The 19,536-nt window shown below is 32.6% G+C and overlaps 1 protein-coding gene across 2 annotated transcripts in view; it reads left to right on the top strand.

Annotated features, from left to right (window-relative positions):
* Nucleotides 1–19,536, top strand: part of LOC143225101 (CUGBP Elav-like family member 4) — a 633,828-nt gene that overhangs the window by 499,891 nt on the left and 114,401 nt on the right. For both annotated transcript variants that reach the window (XM_076453884.1, XM_076453885.1), the window contains one exon: nucleotides 17,330–17,378. In XM_076453884.1, the coding sequence (XP_076309999.1) occupies nucleotides 17,330–17,378 (49 nt within the window). The remainder of the gene's footprint in view (nucleotides 1–17,329; nucleotides 17,379–19,536) is intronic.

Here is a 19,536-nt window from a genome sequence, read left to right as displayed (position 1 = left end):
TTTATGAAAGCGTGTGTTAAAAAAACACACGCTTTCTTTTCCACGTTTATCGAATTCGGAGAAACTATTTATTTGAAGAATTATCAATTGAATAAATTGAGCACGAACTAAGCTTAGCTCTTGTTTTTTGTACTTTTTTAGCAATTTGAACGTGTTAGATGCTTTTACGGGAAACTTTTCTGGCTCTGCTGGTTACAATAATATTGTCTTGTTTCTCTGTAGCGTTATATCAAGCAGGTGTCTAATGATATACCGAATTTCATTTTAAATGCGGAAATTGAAATGAGATATTTTTCTCTTTATACGATTTCTTTCTTTTTTTAACATTTTTACAGGTATGACATGAACTTTTGTGTTTCTTTACAATTGCATGCTTCTCAACAGACATGAACAATAACGCAGGTTTTCATACAAAAGGTGAAAAAATATAAAAATATGTTTAAATTACCTCTCACGCTCTATTCCTCAGACGCGTTTTGTCGAACAAAAACAGTGTTCGTAAATCTTATACTGTAATTATTAGGAATTCCTAACATACAATACAAAGGAAGATCAAACGGGCGCCATCATTAAGCAGTAATTTAAATCAATTAAATAAACAGATTCTTATCGTGTTTGTGGAAAATATAAAATTTTATTTATGGGCATCAATTAATAGTGCAACAAATTATTTTTAATCTATGAACATTGTTGATAGCAATGAGGTATAACTATACGCAGAAATAATTTTGAGTGCTTAGTGCCACCCCCACTGGCACACCAGTATGTTCGCGGACTCGCGCCTCTAGTTTCTATAATTGTGGTGGGTAAAGCACAGATAGTCAATTGTGTAGCTTTCTGTTTAATGCCAAACAAACTTAGTGCAATACAGAAGTGTTTCGTCGCACACAACTAGTCGTCTTTACAAAATTGACAAAATACAAAAAACTACAGGCTGAAATATATATGAATGGAACATTACTTCAGATTGCCATGTCGGCAAAATTTCTTTGTCTAACCTATGATTAAAAATTAACATGGATTAACCATTTAAATGAAATTAAAAGTAAAGTCTGGTGAAGAACCAATTATGCTAGGAGTCTAACTGGCAAGAATAGTGGAGCATCAACAGAAAACATACTAAAAATTCACAAAACATATATTAGACCAGTAATCGACTATACAGCTCCAGCATGGATGACTGTACGTGATAAAATAATCAAAACCAAACTACAAACAATACAAAACACATTCCTCACAACAGCACACAGAGTTCCCAGAACCACATCATCTCAATTCATACACAAGTATTCAAACATACCAACCATACCAGATAGACTCCTACATAGTACAATAAGGTACTTCGATAAAAATTGGATGAAAAACGAATTACTGTACGAACTAGATAGGTACCTCATACATGATGAAGTTAATCCTAAACATCTCTCCCAGGTCAATATATATTTAAACTTAAAAATAAATAAATAAATGAATATATATATATATATATATATAAAGTAATTTTAAAAAGTGCCAACAAACTAGACATCTTACTGATAGGGCAAAACAATATCTATATATGTATATCAATACATGGACATTGCCATGAAAAGGTTCGAAGTAAATTCAACTCACCCTGACCCAAAAAAGCAGAAACTACAACTATCAAGCACTGCACGACCACACAAGTACAGGAAGGAGGAAGAGGTCAAAGAGCACCTGACCCTCCAGAGTACGTACATATTATACCCAAAGTGTTTCGTAGTTTTGAAACGAGTCATTCCCATATATCTGTCTTTAATTTCGAGCTCATAGACTAGAGGAGAAAACATTTGGACATTGGTACCCACTGCTAAAACTTGGGTTACTTTTGATTAACCGTGTAGTGCTATTTAACTTCATTCTTTTACCAAACTTACGGCTCCGAAGTATGGAGCGCGTATTTATGGCCACAAGCCACTAGCTAATGGGTGACCCAACAAGTTCAATAAAATGTCTTTTTCACAATTATAGTGTTGGAAACAGTAACTGATACTTATCCCGAGATAATTTCACTCTCTTTGTATGCTGGTTCCCCGATGAGTCAAACGTAATCTTGTAGCCTTACAACACTAAATTCTGGGGGTTCGATTCACCGCAGTGGAGAGAGCAGAGATAATGCTTTGTGTAGCTTTGGTTGTAATGCAAACATAACGGAAATAGAACCTCTTTGTTTGTGGATTACGAAACCTGTGGTGGGTAAAGCACAGATAGTCAATTGTGTAGCTTTCTGTTTAATGCCAAACAAACTTAGTGCAATGCAGAGTTTGTTTGTCACGAAAATTTTTCCCCAGTTGTTTTATTTCGATAAACTAGCCATGTTATGTTCTTTTATTGATAAACATAATATATCGAGGAAGTTATCAGTTATGAACTACATGAGCATAATTAGACATTTGTGATCAGCTAGGCATTCTCAAGCTCATATATACGTGTGTGTGTGTGTGTGTTTGAACAGGTTTGATGTTTATGTTCTTTATGTTGATAACGTATTGACATAAGCGTTTTTTTTTGTCACAAGAAGCGGTGAACTACATGTGTTAAGACACATACAATTTTTCAACTCAAGACTCTAGTTCTATGTTATATTTACCGAGTTTCAATGTGCACTTTAAATTTATTTTTGTACACTTTTTTCCCGTTAATCCTACATCAGAGAACTCGTTTAACTTTGAAATAATTTCACACGTGATATTCAAATTCAAAATTTTAAAGCTAATTTTTATCTGATATGCGAAACTGCCAAAGATTAGATACACTCAAGCTACAGAAAGAAAGTGCCCAAACATATACTCGAATTTTTATCAGCTATCTGTGAATTTTTTCTCTTTTTATTTGTAGTGTATTACACATAACAATTGATATATGTGTTTTGTTCCTTTTTAATAAATTCTAAACTCTATTTTTTTAGAATATTTTATCAATAATACCACATAGCAACAGTCCTACTAGTAAAGCATCGTTCACCAATAATTCTGATTAATTTTATAAGTAACAGTTTAGTTGCTGTTTGTTTGTGTTTCACTTGAAATAAAAGTAATAACTTTTCTTTGGAAATATTCTCTCACAACTATGGAGAATAATTCTATCAGTAGAATAAGAAAACTAAATGTCTCTTTTGTTGTTATCATTTAATTTAAAACCTCCAACAATAATGTTGAATATCTGAAATTTCGTGTCTATGAATTACACAGCTAACTACAAATGTAAATGTTTACAACACAAATATTAGCGGAGTGTTTTTTCTCACAAACAACCTTCGTCTTAAACGTGCCAATTTTTTAAAAGAAATTCACTGTTGTTTATGGTTTTATTGTAACAACTGTATATAGTTGTTCAATCGAGAGCCTGACGTATAATACTATGTTTCGATCGAATAATGACACTTCTAGACTTTATTGTGCCTCATCTACTTTATCATTTCTAAAGTAGTAAAACCAATCAAAATGTCAATTTGATCTTGTGGGAATTTCGATTCTCTAGAACTACGTTAACGTCCCGCCCACTTTTCCTTACACATAGATAACATAAATTTAGTAGGTGGAAGAAATGTTGAAATGTTCCTAATTAGGTTTTCTTTGAACTTGTTTACTTATGTTTTTTTCTTTTTCACTTGGCTTTTGTTTTAGATTAGAGTTAACCTTCAACCGTATGTTATTTTTTCGGTTTCTTAATATTCTTGTAGTTTTTTTTTGGAAAAGGTTATTCAGTTTGAAATAATATGAGATTGTATTTTTCGTAAAGCATTACCCAGTTTCTTCAATATTTGGACGTTCTATATAAACCAGCAACGACTGAATCAGAATAATTAATTGATTATTGGAGGGTACGCAATAAATCTGAATTTAAAATTTTAAAATTATATTTCGTACGTCGGACGGAACATTAAGAATTTCAAAGTTTAACTCTTCACGAACAGGGTTCTTTGTGTGAGGAAGACCTGAACTAAGGTTCCCCCGCTGATACAGCGGTATGTCTACGGATCTACAACGCTAAAACCACGGGTTCGATTCCCCTCGGTGCATTTAGCAAATAGCCCGATGTAGCTTTGCTATAAGAAAACACACACACACACACACACACACCTGGACTAAGAAACCTGTTCTTAGAAAAAGATTTCAAAACTGTTGTGAATGTCTCACGTATCAGTGTTTTCTTATTCATGATGCACCTGGCTCAAACATGACCTAAATAAATGCACAGTTAATGGAATATGAAAAATAATATATATATATACATAGTTTTGAAGATTCAAGTAATTTTGAAAGAAATATTTAAGCCAAGATGAGTGACGGTATAAGACAGCTTTTTTAAAAAATATTTTTGTTATTCGCTGATGGCCTATCTGCCCAAATAAATTTATAATAGCTTATTTTTTTAAGGAAAATAATAAAGAATTTCTTAAACTCGGATATACTGTCTACATAATAATTCCGATCTGATGTCACAACCTTAATGCATTTATATGAGGAGATAGCATAGTATTAACAATGAATTCTATTTTCTGTCTGTTAAATTACCATTTAATTTTATTTTTTACTCGTAAATTTGAATTACTGTATAAAATGGAAATGTTCTAAAGTTATAACATAACAGTTGCCGTCAAGGAGCACTGTTTGTGGGGTAATATTGTGATTTGAGGAGACTGTTCTTAAAAAAATAAATAAATGGAAAATTCTCAATTATAGCTAAAAAACTCATCAGAATTTGATATTACGGAAGAGGAGAGTCTAATGGTATTCATAAATTCCGAAAAATATCACGCCATATTCCTATTTCTCTTAAACTTTGTTTTACGTAGCTCACAACACTGGAAGTAAATATACAGTTCTTAAAATATCATGCAACTAGAAGGGACTAGGGACTAGGTTAACCAAAAACAAATCATGTTCATTCAAGTTCACGGTGACGAGAATGAAATTTTCAAAGAGGGGGAGAAGCTGGTCTTACTTGATTTTTACAATAATTTACAAAACCTAAGGTTATATACCTGCAGTATTCTTCTGAGTTGTGTGGGTGTTTATTGTACGAGTCCGAAAATGTTCTAGTTTTTATTTATATTATATTATAGCGTCATCTTGTTGGTAGTGTTTGTTTATATTATAACGTCATCTTGTTGGTTTAGTGTTTGTTTATATTATAACGTCATCTTGTTGGTTTAGTGTTTGTTTATATTATAACGTCATCTTTGTTGGTTTAGTGTTTGTTTATATTATAACGTCATCTTTGTTGGTTTAGTGTTTGTTTATATTATAACGTCATCTTTGTTGGTTTAGTGTTTGTTTATATTATAACGTCATCTTTGTTGGTTTAGTGTTTGTTTATATTATAACGTCATCTTGTTGGTTTAGTGTTTGTTTATATTATAACGTCATCTTTGTTGGTTTAGTGTTTGTTTATATTATAACGTCATCTTGTTGGTTTAGTGTTTGTTTATATTATAACGTCATCTTGTTGGTTTAGTGTTTGTTTATATTATAACGTCATCTTTGTTGGTTTAGTGTTTGTTTATATTATAACGTCATCTTTGTTGGTTTAGTGTTTGTTTATATTATAACGTCATCTTTGTTGGTTTAGTGTTTGTTTATATTATAACGTCATCTTTGTTGGTTTAGTGTTTGTTTATATTATAACGTCATCTTTGTTGGTTTAGTGTTTGTTTATATTATAACGTCATCTTTGTTGGTTTAGTGTTTGTTTATATTATAACGTCATCTTGTTGTCATTCTACCGCAGTTAGTATTACAATTAATATTACAACTCACGAAAACGTAAAGGAAGTTACAAATTGGTAAAGTTCTTCATGCGCTTCACGACAACTGTTTTAGTGTCTCGAAGGTTTTGTTATCTCGTATTGCATGCTGGTATCTTGACTCTTCCGTTGGACTTTTTCTGATTATACAGGCCTATGATTTTTAACTTCGTAAAAGTTGTTTTGGTTCCAATAACTAATTTTCCATAATTCAGCTAAGCAGATGTTAAAAATTATATTTTTGTTTATAGCACGTAAAGAACGAGCCCGCTATGACCAGGTGAGGTGGTTAAGGCGCTCGACTCCAAATCTGAGTCGCTGGTTCAAATTCCCACCGTATCAAAGATACTCTCCCTTTCAGCCGTGGGTGCGTTATAATGTACGGTCAATCCCATTGGTCGTTGGTAAAAGAGTATCCCCGAGTTGGCAATGAGTGGTGATGACTAGCTGCATTCCATCTAGTCTTACACTGCTAAATTAGGGACGGCTAGCGCAGGTAGCTCTCGTGTAGTTTTGCGCGAAATAAACAAAAAAAATCACGTAAGGATTTTTATTTTATTTTTACAAATCGCAAAGAAAAAAATTTGTCAGATCAAATTATTATTTCGTTTACCACAATAAATATTTTTATGATTATGTTTGTTAACAAGAATAAACACAAACTGAAGAAAATAACATTGATGTAAAATGAATATGCATCCTCAATCATTCTGATTTTTTGTAAAATCTGTCTTTTAGTCTCAAAACCACGTGTTGTCGTCTTTAATTAATGTATTGCAATAAAAGGTTTTGTGAAAGATCTGTACGTGATGGAGTAGAACTGATATCATTTTAGAATTACTGTAGAACATGTAAATATTTCAAGACAATAAAAAACATCGTAAGCTTGTTATTTTTTTAAAAATCCATAAAATCACAGAAGATGTGTTATTAACACTGTTTTTTATTTAGAATGCTGATTTTAATAGCAGTTTACTCCATATATTTAACTATTTTTTACCAGTTTTTTTTGCGATCTCTATTTTTGGTAACTTTATATGATATATACCTGATAATTCATACATTTTTATATACAAACTTTATAAAAGACACATTTCGAGGCTATGATATGTTATTTGTTTTTACAACTGTCAAACAAATGCATCGATGTAACAATTTAAAATGTAGCAAATACGTTAATAAGCAGACATTTTAATATCAGCTATAATGGCCTTACTATCATCAAGTGTTAAACAGCTTAAGACAAAGATAAATCAAACTTAACTCGGAGAAAATGTTTATGTTGTTGGTTGATATTATCAGTTACGAAATACTGTTGCTTTCTATACTTCTAAACGAAGCAGGAAACAGAAAAAACGCGTTTGTTGTTGTTTTGTTTTCAAGTGTAACAGTGAACCATGGATTATTTATGTTGTGGCTACTGAAAGGATTGAACTCTTAATTTTATAATATAAGCTGTCACAATTACTACTGAGCCTATGTAAGTGTGAGAGCATAATACACGCTAAAGCTAATATCTGATAAAATAAAATTATCTATAATTTTTATATTTATTAGTTCACATATATGTGTTTTTTCACATGTTGCTATTCGATTCAGTTTATGGTTTAATTCTAACCGTTTTAAATTCGTAAAAGAAAAGAATACTGGTTAACAAACTTCTTAATATTTTCTCATGGTACGAAAACTAATTTAGGTAGTTCAAGTCTGAATATTAGTCATATGAAAATTAAAATAGAATATGATGAAGACAAACCTAAATCACATGCCCAGCAAAGGTCAGTTGCTAACTCTCTTTGTTAACCTGAAGATGACCTAAGAAGCTTGAAACTTTATTCTGTACTTTATTTTAAATAAAATTTTAATACCCATACCAGCTGTCTTTAGAACACATTAAAACTATTATATTGTTATTGTTTTTGAATTAAGCACAAAGCTACACAATGGACTATCTGTGCTCTGCCCATCACGGGTATCGAAACCCAGATTTTAGCGTTGTAAGTCCGCAGACATACCACTGAGCCACTGGGGGGCAAAACTATTGTAATGTGATAAAATATTAAATTCGTTTTATTTTAAATACTGGATTAGTCAACTGTTTTTTTTATTTTGTTTCTATGCATGACATGAAAACTAGGTCGTAATGCAACACGTAATAACTTATATATATATATATTACATAAATGTTATACAAATCCATTCTTTAACAACGACAATTGTTAACACAGTGATAAAATTAATAGTAACTACCGACATGAAGCTTTACAATAAAATAACTGGGTTGATGTAAAAAGGAAAAAAAATCTTTTTATACTTGGTTTTAATAGGAAAAAAACAAAGATACTTTAATGTAATCGTTAGTCTGAAGTATTTTAGTGATTTAAACCATTTGTTTCAATCTCATGGCACATTGAAATACAAAGGGGTTCTATTCACAGATCTATGCTTACAGTATAGAATATAAAAAAAGAGATGTTCTCTATAGCTCTTGAGCAATATTTCATACATATATTACATTAGAGGAGTACCGCATATAAGTCTGAATTCGTCTGCGCAGGAAGTTCATGTGGGCTGCACGTTACTCGAACTGATTACTATAGCCATTTGAATAAACGATTCACACAAAAAAAATTAGTGGAACAATTATATATTCGAACCTAGGAACCGTTACTGTATAATTGGCCTGCATTATTAAACACTTATACACACTTTGAAAAATATTTTAGTTCATTTTGAAAAATCTCATTATTTTATCTTTTAGAAATTGAATCATTGACTGGATAAAGGTTTCACGAGTTAATTTTTTGGGTTTTTTTTTGAGTAAGGAAAACATTTATTTTTATTAAGAAAATCCTGTTTGGATTTCCTACGTAAAAATAACACAGAAGTAATTAATTCAGACAGATGTTTAAGAAAACACATTTTTGAGTGTATCCTAAACGCCACTATCACGTGCAAGCTAGTAAACTTATTAAGATAAGGAAAACTATTATGGTTTCGATTAAGTGGATATTTTACAAAGCCCACAGAGCATTTTGTTCATACATAAAACGTAACAAAGTTGAAAGTAATACTTTTAATGTGAATGAAGATTAACATTCGATCTCAGTGATCGTATTTATCATTTGCGACTTCATGTTGGATTATTAACATCTGATCCCAGTGATCATGTTTAACATTTGAGATCTTCATGTTGCATTATTAACATCTGATCCCAGTGATCATGTTTAACATTTGAGATCGTGTTTTAACATCTGATCCCAGTGATCATGTTTAACATTTGAGATCGTGTTTATTATCTGAAGTCTTCATGCTGCAATATTAACATACAGTTCCAGTGATCATGCTTATCACTTGAGACAGAGGTCCATTTACCTCGCTCTAAAAATATCAAAAAGTAAATAAACCTCTATGCATTTTTTTCACAATATGTGTCTAGCTTTTTTCCTTGACTCTATTTCTAGCCTCTTTAAAAATTTATCTTTCACTACCTCTTTTAATGTTTTTTAATGTCCTTTTTACAACCTTTATTTCTTAACCTGTTTTAACATTTCTTTCATATTCCGTTTTAAGCTGTTGATGAACATTCTGTATGTAAAACTAAATATAAACTTGTATAAATATTTTGACAAGTATCAGAAGTGCGTAGAAGTTCATACATCCAAAGAATCTAGTGATTCATCTCCTTATTTCTTTTAACACCATCTCCAGTTTTTATTATTAACACCATTTAATAAATGAGGAAAAGAGACTAGTTCTGCCTCCAGCAGCTTGGAATGTTATATTTCTGGGTAAAAATCTGTTCTTCGCAAATACTTTTGTATTTCAGAGGACCATAATCAAAGAAAATCAATAATGATATATCCCTGATTTTTTTTCCTTGGGAAATACGTAATCGTTAAATATCTGGTGGGTGAATGGTGTGTGTTGCAGATACTGGTGCAAGCTGGTTCAAGATTACAGTGGGGATATTTTTGATTAAATTCAACGATTGTTGTTTTTCGATACGAACAAAACAATATGTAGTAATACTATCCATCTTAAAATTGGCATACAACAACTACGAAGTTCAATTTAAAACAGATTTACTGTATAGATTTAAGAGTAAGGAAATGAATTTCTAAGTGTACTTTACAGTGACTGAAAAATAGATAATTCCATTTCTGTACCAGCTAATGCTTTGAAAAACATACATAAATACTGTTATGAGATAAATGAAAACTCATTTCGCGCAACGCACACACAAAGTTTCTTTCGTTCACATAATTTATTTGGAAATGGGCACTAATATGATATGACACTAAATTTTATTTCCGTTCAACTGTCAATTGGAAATCTTGCTTCAGATGTGTTTGTACCATTACTTGCCTAAACAAATGTTTTATTGCATAAAGTTTGTTTGTTTTGAATTTCGCGCAAAGCTACGTGAGGGCTATCTGCGCAAACCGTCCCTAATTTAGCATTGTAAGACTAGAGGGAAGGCAGCTAGTCATCACCACCTAGCGCCAACTCTTGCGTTACTCGAATAGTGGGATTGACTGTCACATTATAACGCCCCCACGGCTAAAAGGCGAGCATGTTTGGTGCTACGGGGATGCGAACCCCGGACCCTTGGATTACGAGTCGCATGCCTTAACCCACCTGGCCTGCCGGGCCTATTGCATAAAGAGACTAGTGTCGTTTCAATACGTAAACATTTAACCTAATTACAATTAAAAGTTAGAAACACACAGCTGAATGGAAACTTCATAGGAATTCATTAAATCTATTGACATTTAGGGACGTTTGTATGATATAACTCATTGAAATAAGCCGTCATTTGTAGTTTGAAATAACCAAAATGTTGCAGTTATAAAGCAAACAATTAAAACTACGAATACTATTATAGGGTCAAAATAGCATAATCTCTTTACATAAGAGGTATATGTGACGTGGGATTCAACCATTTATCTATGAGCAAATAAGATTTTTTAACTTAAAGCAACATATGCGGTCCGGGTTAAACTGCTTTATATACTACTTACAGCGCCTACACCATAATTTCTATTCAATTAGTTTCGAGGAAAATGTGTTGCTGTAGAAGATCTAAGGAAAGTACATATAATGCCCCATAATGCTTATAACCGTATTTAGTTTTCAAAGACGTTGGCACGTGGTATTCTTTTTTCTTTAGAAAGAACAGCACGTCTTCTCTATGACAAGTTTTGATTTGTGCTTGCACTAATGAAAACTTCACAGAAGTGTGGTCTATTCTTTAAAATCAATATTTGAATAATAACATTTGTTTTTCTTTCCTTCGGACTTCTAAAATTATATCACGTGACAGAAAACGACAAAATGTACCTCTGATTCTGATGTTTTTAAAGTATTCTCTCAGTTTTTGTACAAAACTACATAATGGGCTGTCTGTACTCTGCCCGCCATGGATATCGCAACTCGGTTTTACATTAATTAACATGGTGAGAGGAGAGAAGGAGGGATTAACTGTATGTTTGTGTACCAAAACTTCCCACCTTTTTAAACCTGCAATGCGTGTAGATATTAGTCGGAATTATTGAACTACTGGAAAGGCCAAGCAATCAAAACTCTGTTGTAAGAATAGCACGTGTGCACAAACACGCCTTCTAATTCAATCTCTTCACCTTTTTGTGTGCATTCTCCTGAAAGAGATTGCTTATTTCCCCTTGGGAGAGTTACCGATCAAGAAAACGACAAGTAGGCATCTGTTCTCTCTATATTCGTGAGTGTGTTTTACGTTTTAGTGTTTTTGCTTCACTTGTTAAGTTCTGCTTCATTTCCCGATAGAGGCTGGAACTGTGTTTGTCCATTCGCAAGCAAAATTGCCTTTGTTTAGGTTGGAGATAGAAGAACGTTCTAAATGAACGTGGAAACACTGACTTTGTTTATGAAAGAAGTACTAATACTACTGATGATCATAGTTGTTTGATATCAGTAAAACGTAATAATCCAAAATATATGTCATTCGTATTAAGCCTTTCATTTAAAACACAATGTTGCAAGGAAAAAAAATACCATTTAACATTATCCATTTGAAGATTTAGTGGCAATTTGTTAACCCTTAAGTAACATACTAATGATATTAGATTTTTTACCCTAACAGTCGATGACAAGTAACGACCTTATTTAACTGTGGTTCAGAAGGTTCAAGATTCGAACCGTGATACCCATGAAAACGTTTTCACTTGTCGCAGCGGACGCATTATAAAAGTGGCAGTCAATCATCTTATTTTGTTTCAGAAACGAACATAACCCTTTGGCGGCTGGTGCTGGCTGCTCTTCTATAAAGAACAGCTACACTTGAGCGACCGATGTCCGTTAAGCTTGTGCAGGTATAAGATGCTATTTAAGTTGAAAACACTAAATACGAAAAAGAATACAGACCTGAATAAGTTGATCTTGCTGAAATATACTAACAGTATATAATCGAAGTTTTTTATATCGATTAGACACGTTCACACGAAGTAATATTTTTATTCTTGTGTTTTCTTACTACTAGCATAAACACCGGAGCTCCAATGAGGAATTCAAAGGTCCTCTCGTGATTCACAAATGTTCCAACGCTTTTTTTTTTGTTTTGAATTTCGCACAAAGCTACTCGAGGGCTATCTGCGCTAGCCGTTCCTAATTTAGCAGTGTAAGACTAGAGGGAAGGCAGCTAGTCATCACCACCCACCGCCAACTCTTGGGCTACTCTTTTTACCAACGAATAATGGGATTGACCGTCACATTATAACGCCCCTACGGCTGAAATGGTGAGCATTTTTGGTGCGACCGGGATTTGAACCCGCGACCCTCGGATTACGAGTCGAACACCTTAACACACTTGATCATGCCGGTTCCAACTATGTTCCAACGCACCGGTCAATTTCCTCTATAACCTCTAATTTCTTTTAAAGCTCTAGAGCTATCCAGGAGGGTGTTTTTACCTGAAATCAAGCTTCGTTAGGATATCCACCTGGACAAAAGTACCACATATGGTGCCTTTATCTTTATTTAAAACATTATGTCTCCAGGATTAGAAAAAAATGAAGAGGACTTGAACACAAAATTTGATGTCACATTTGGGAACAGTGGCCAAGAAAACCTACTACTAGATCCTTCATCATGCCTGAATGACCTTCCTAGTGTACATCAGAGCTCCTTGATAGAGAAGCTACGCCAGACAAAGTAATCCACATTGAAGTCATACACCTAATTTAGTCCTACTTACACCAAAAATGTAAGAAGAGTTGGCGGGAAAACAAACAGGTTCACATATACCAACATAATTACAAATAAGGTGGACAGAAATACTACACTTGTTGCTACGATACAGTTCGTGTTAATATCACATTGGTGTCTGAAGCTTCGACAAATTAAACATAATTTGTTTAGAGTTTAAATTTTAAAATGATATACACATTCAACCTGCGGCGTAATTTTATTTTTAAATAGTAAATGAAAGAAGTTTATTTTTATGAAGTGCTAAAATGTACAAATACGCAAAGAAAATTTCCGTAACACGTTATTACTTAAAATATGTAGGTTTGATAAGCCATTTTATCAAGGAAAATAATACAAGATGCAACGGTTGATTTTATAATAAACTCTCGTGAAACCTGTGTACCTAATGTTAATACCTTTACCTTAGATATATTTATCATGACTATAGTTTTAGCTAATTATTTTCAAACTAATATACAGGATGAGACAAAAGCTGTGTTAAATCGTAGTATTTTTTATGTCCTGCGATTACTGCGATATTGTCTCTAAGTCTTGTTATTGTTTTTTACGAAATGTCTCTTTTTTTATTTTATTACGATAATTGATTAAAAGCTATTTCATTAACTCCACAAGAACGTTTTGTACAATTTTAGCAGCTTGAAAGGTAGGATTTAAAAGAATCATAGTGGTATGGGGGGGGGCAGTTTTTACGGATCTGTGTAATTACAGTTTCCGTACTTCCTAATTTACTCTCTAACTTCATACCCTCTTGCTTTATAAAACGTTATGAATATCTCTCAGAATTGGTGTTCTTAGTTGGGCATTATACTAGTATATAAAGTACATCCTATGACAGTGTTTTGACAATAATAAAGTATGTGTAATTATTCGCAGTAACAGAGTACGTGCTAATCGCTAACATATCTTACTCGTTACGATGTAGCTAAGTACACAGCGCTGCAAAACAAATCATGTTGAACACCTACAGGAAAAAAAAACAAAAAACAACAAAACGAACTGCATTAAGGCATGTGCAGCCAATGCAGAAGATCTATTTTACATTGTTCTGAAGAACTGCAAAACTTTTAGTTTTAGAGCAGTAAACTAATGAAGACAGGTTGCCTAAATAATGTTGTGTCCTTAAGGCATATTACCTACAGATATATTAACTGTTTTTACATCTCTTGGTTGTCCGTTCTTTTTCACATAGATTATGAGTGTTTTTGTTTTTTTTGTAACGCGAAGGCATTGATTTATGAGGAACGCCTGCGTTTCTCTTAATCACCCTCGGAAGAATAGTGATTCATCAAATGTTCAGTGACTTATTATGATTATCAAAACTGAAACCTGCGTATTCTTGCAGTAATTACACGATGTCATGTATAGTTTAAATACTTGCGTGAGTGGTTTTCAGTTTGCTTAATTTATGTTTGTCACGACTGAACATGGTAATCTTGTAAAGACTCGCAGAATTGGAACAATGGCTTCTGTGAGATTCACTTATTATGCTGAACATATGAATGGAATAATTTTAATTTTTCTTTGAATCGAACCAGTAATAAAACTATGTCTCTGAATAGATATCTTACTGATGATTTATCACGGGGGAAGCTACGCGTTACCTAGTTACAATAGAAACAACAATAACGAAGATCTTCAGAGGTTAATAACATGCTTAAACATGAACAGAACGATGTCACATAGCCTTATATATTATTCTTTTCAGTCGACGCTATATGTCAATCATCCATCGACCTGTCTGCTATCCATGAGATTGTTTCCTAAAACCCCAATGAACAGGTTTTATAACTTGTCCTCTTGCATTAAGTAAAGATTGAACATCACGATTCATGGTTCCCGTTCCATTACTGCAAAAATGTATTCCTTACATTGTGGACTCGGAGAGGTCGCTCGCTATAAAGATGAGGGTCACATCCTTGCATTCGGGTATACAAGAGCAGCCCAAGATTTGGGGATGAGTGCTGTGGAAGAAGTTGGCTTTTTTTCTATCAAATCTATTAATGGATAATTAAGGACTGCTGTTTGTAAATAGCATTTCTGTAGCTTTGTGCGAAAATTCTAAAACAATAAAGCAACAGCTGTGGACCGTCAGATGCAAAATAAGGTTAAAAATAACGTTAAGATGATAAGTAGCTTAACCTTGCTTGAAAATACTATTGCAATGAAAATACATGACGTTTATAATAATCGTTTATTATCGACCCAATGGAATTCCATTGGTAAGGGTTTTGTGTTACTCAAGTAAAAATGTTTCTGTGTGTGTAAGTGATAAGATGGCAAATTCGAACACAGAATCAACGCAAATAAATAAATAAATAACAAGTTTTAGAGTGGTATCACTATTTCCTTCTGTAGAAGACTTGAATTTTATAATATTTTATGTAGAAATGTAAGGAATATTGTATTATGTTTGAAAATAAATTGCAAAAACCAATCAATCATATGTAATGAAAATACACATTAATTAAAAAAATTAAATACAAATAATTAATATATATATATAACTAATATTTTATTGCAAAAGAAAGTATAGCTAACCTTAAATACTACCTGATTTATTTGTGAATCAAGATAGGATAGACTGTTCTACAAGTTAACGTGTGGTGTAATCCGTATATTTTACTGCTTATTGGATATGTACCGAGGGTTTTTCTTATGTTTAGCGATAAAATAAACGACCACCTTTCTCCAATTTAAATCTTATTTATACGGCGACTGTAAGCCAAAATCGAAAGTTTTTGAAGATTTGAAAACAGCTAAAACATTGGACTTCCTGATATTTGCTTCCATACGTTATCAAATGTAACTTTTAGCAATGTAAAGTACCATGACTCCTGACGTGACGTCTTCGTAAGCCATGTTTCTTACAAAATTGATCCAATTATCTTTTTCAATTTCAATTTTTGTTGAAATTCTGATTACAGAATTGTTTTGTTTGTTTTAAAATTTTATGTAAAGCTATCTGCGCTAGTCGTTCTTAATTTAGCAGTGTAAGACTAGAGGGAAGGCAGCTAGCTAGTCATCACCACCCAACGCCAACTCTTTGGCTACTGTTTTACCAACGACCAATTGGATTGACAGTCACATTATAACTCTCCCACGGCTGATATGGTAAGCATGTTTGGTGTGACGGGGATTCGAACTCGCGACCCTCAGAATACAAGTCCAGGGCCCTAACCGCCTGGCTATGTCAGACCCTGATTAAAGTGTAAAATTAACTTAAAATAACCGTTTTTTGTTCTTAAAATAGTCAGTTCCTATATTCAATATTTTATTTTCTTAGAATAAATGTATTTCTGAGACACCTTGGTATTTAAGTTGAGAAAAAAGAATTTCCATGGGAAAGGAAGTATCTTTGAAACCTGAAGATAACATTGATGTTGCAAGGTGTTAGACTTTATTAAAGTAATGGTATCAGACGTGCTGGTTTACGATATATCTTATTCTAAACAAAATAATAACACCCCGAGTTTTCATTTATTAATGCATGTTCTTGGTAATATATGTATAGTAATTTCAATTATGTAAAATGAACGCAACTGTTGCATCTTATTTAGGAAGAACATCAGTGCAAAATGCTTATATCTGCAGTATATTACAATAATATAAATTATGTTTTTCTCTTGATCATTTGAAACTTAACATTAGTGTTTGTAATCTGATGCTTATGTTCTTTTTAATTAGGTGTTTAGAAATTAGCAAAGTTTTCATGGATATTAAGACATTCTTCTAGTTGTTACTTTGTCTTTGATTTTAACCAAACAGTTGACGTATGGATATTTTATTGTTTTAATGATATTTCGAAATAATTATCTCAAAGTAGTTTTGAAATTGAATAAAATCTTCTTAATCTTTTTATTTAAACTATTTAATTGTGAAAATGGTTTATTTGCAAGTAGAAGTGAAAAATCAAGAGTTGTATTGGTTTTGGCACGCTAGCTTATATCTCCAGGAAACTAGAGAAAATTAGCCACATGCTACTCTACTGCTATCATTGCTACACAGACGTATTCTTTATCAGAAATGAGAATATATAAATGCAACGCAACTTACCACTTTTATCAGAAATGAGAAACACAAATACAACGCAACTTACCATCTTTGTGCTTTTATTTATTAACATTATTAAATAATTATTTGATTACTTTCCAAAGTCAAAATTTTGACATCACCCAATGAAATATAGGTTGCTGTTTCTCACTCCAGCTATCTATGTAAGTAGAATATGTTCAAGTAGAAATGATATCATACGAACGGTTTTCATGTTACATGTCAGAATATATTAATTATTGTTATTTTTTATTTTTGCTTTAGATGAACCGTCCAATCCAGGTAAAACCTGCCGACAGTGAGAACAGATGGGGTAAGTATAACCACCAAAAGATTCGTAGTCATTCTAACAGGGTGCGTAGTGTAACCTGGAAATCAAGTGTAATAATCTTAAACTTGTGCATAGTAAGAATATCATTACCCAGAAAATTTGTATTTGGGGCGCAGAATGTATTAGTACTGCATTAGTGTGTCAAGCTAAAACACTGTAATAGCATTTTAATTAATTACATAACACAGCTTTACAATCTCTACTGTAATACGTAAAGCATTAAGTTTACATACACTTATAACAATATAGTAATTTTTTAGAATTATCTCTGTTATAAAAATTACGTAAATTGCAGATGTTTATACCCCAACATTTCTCTTAATTTCTTTATTTTGGGTTTAACTTAGAAAGGTGTAAAAGCCACATTTCAAATCTATCCGTAACTTTTTAAAGTTCAATTATTCATGGACTTGTACTTTTTTAAAATTTGAAAACTTAGAAATTGTGTGCTTAATGGAAACGTTAGAATAAAACAAGCTGATACTGAAAGATAAACTTGTAAAGACTGTGTTCCTTTTACAAGTTTTAGAATAATGTTCAAACTTGTGTCTATTCAAAACAAAGATGAAAGCATAAACATTAATTGTCATCACGATAAAAACGTCATTGCATTAATATTTAAACCCAATAAAAACTGAGAGGAAAACGTGGAATAATAGTTGCTTTAGGATAAATATTCTCATGTTTACTCCCAATGTAATCTTAGTACAGATTATAGTATTATATCCATATTACGGACTTGAACGCTGAAAAATTACGTTAATCGTACATTCACTGTACATTGTTGCATTTGTTGTTTTTTTAGTGTAACTATCATAACTTAAGTTATTTCTTCAACTGAAATTATCTAATTTACTGATGTGTGTAATAGAATATTATCGTAACACTACAACAATATAACACGTAAATTGTAGGTAATATTTTCGTATACATTATGTCATCGTATGCTTAATAGTAAAACTGCAAAAAAAAACAAAAAACCCTACGAAATCGTGATAGTTATTGGTGGATATAAATTAGGCTTTGGTATATCAAATGAAAATTTAACTCTGAAGGCTTCGAAATATAATTAAGTATGCACACTAGAAGGGCAAAATAGTTATTCATACATAAAAAATGGAGTCGATCATGTTGGTTTTGTTTTTACGTATAAAGAGTACGTTAATTCGCACGTGACATTCTCTATTTCGTTATTTATTTACGTGTTTGGGTTTCGGTATGGCCAAGCGTGTTAAGGCGTACGACTTGTAATCTGAGGCTCGCGTGTTTGAATCCCCGTCGCGCCAAACATGCTCGCCCTTTCATTCGTGGGGGCGTTATAATGTGACGGTCACTCCCACTATTCGTTGGTAAAAGAGTAGCCCAAGAGTTGGAGGTGGGTAGTGATGACTAGCTGCCTTCCCTCTAGTCTTACACTACTAAATTAGGGACGGCTAGCACAGATAGCCCTCGAGTAGCTTTGTGCGAAATTCAAAAAAATAAAAAAAAATTACCTGTTTTTACGTTTTATAAACCAGTCCAAATCTAATACATTTCGACGCACATTCATTAAACGAAATCCCTTCAGTTATATAATTTTTATTTTTCAGTAATTTAAGAAGTAATTCGATTTAGCTACAATAAGATCGACCATGTATTTGTTAATCGACTTATCTCAGTGCCACTACGATAAAAAATGTAAGAAAATAAAATAAGTTTTTTTTTCTCTCTAGTACGCTCGATTTATGGAATTAAATAAAAACACTGAAGATATTTTACTTCATCAAGATATTTGTAACGATATCAATTTCTTGTACTGGATGGAGTTACAACTAAGAATAATACAGATAAAAACAAAATCGAATCACTCTTCAACAAACCCATAATAGACATGTAGTATGCGTGCTATAGCTGCTTCATCCAACTACAAATACATGAGTTTTTTATTTCATTTTTTTTCATAAGCCTATATTCAGTTTCTCGTGTGTACACGTGACAGACGGATTTCACTGACGACCAGCTGTCAGGCTCGCGTTAAGAAAGAACAAATCTACTCTTAGTTCCGACGAGGATAATACACTGGCGTCAGTCGGTTGAGCATGTTCTCTTATTGGCCTTTTAAAGAACTTTACTCAAACTGACAGTTTTGATAAGAAACGGC

The sequence above is a fragment of the Tachypleus tridentatus genome, chromosome 9 (genome assembly GCF_004210375.1).
Source record: "Tachypleus tridentatus isolate NWPU-2018 chromosome 9, ASM421037v1, whole genome shotgun sequence".
NCBI classification, from domain to species: domain Eukaryota; kingdom Metazoa; phylum Arthropoda; class Merostomata; order Xiphosura; family Limulidae; genus Tachypleus; species Tachypleus tridentatus.
This window is presented reverse-complemented; position numbering and strand designations above follow the sequence as displayed.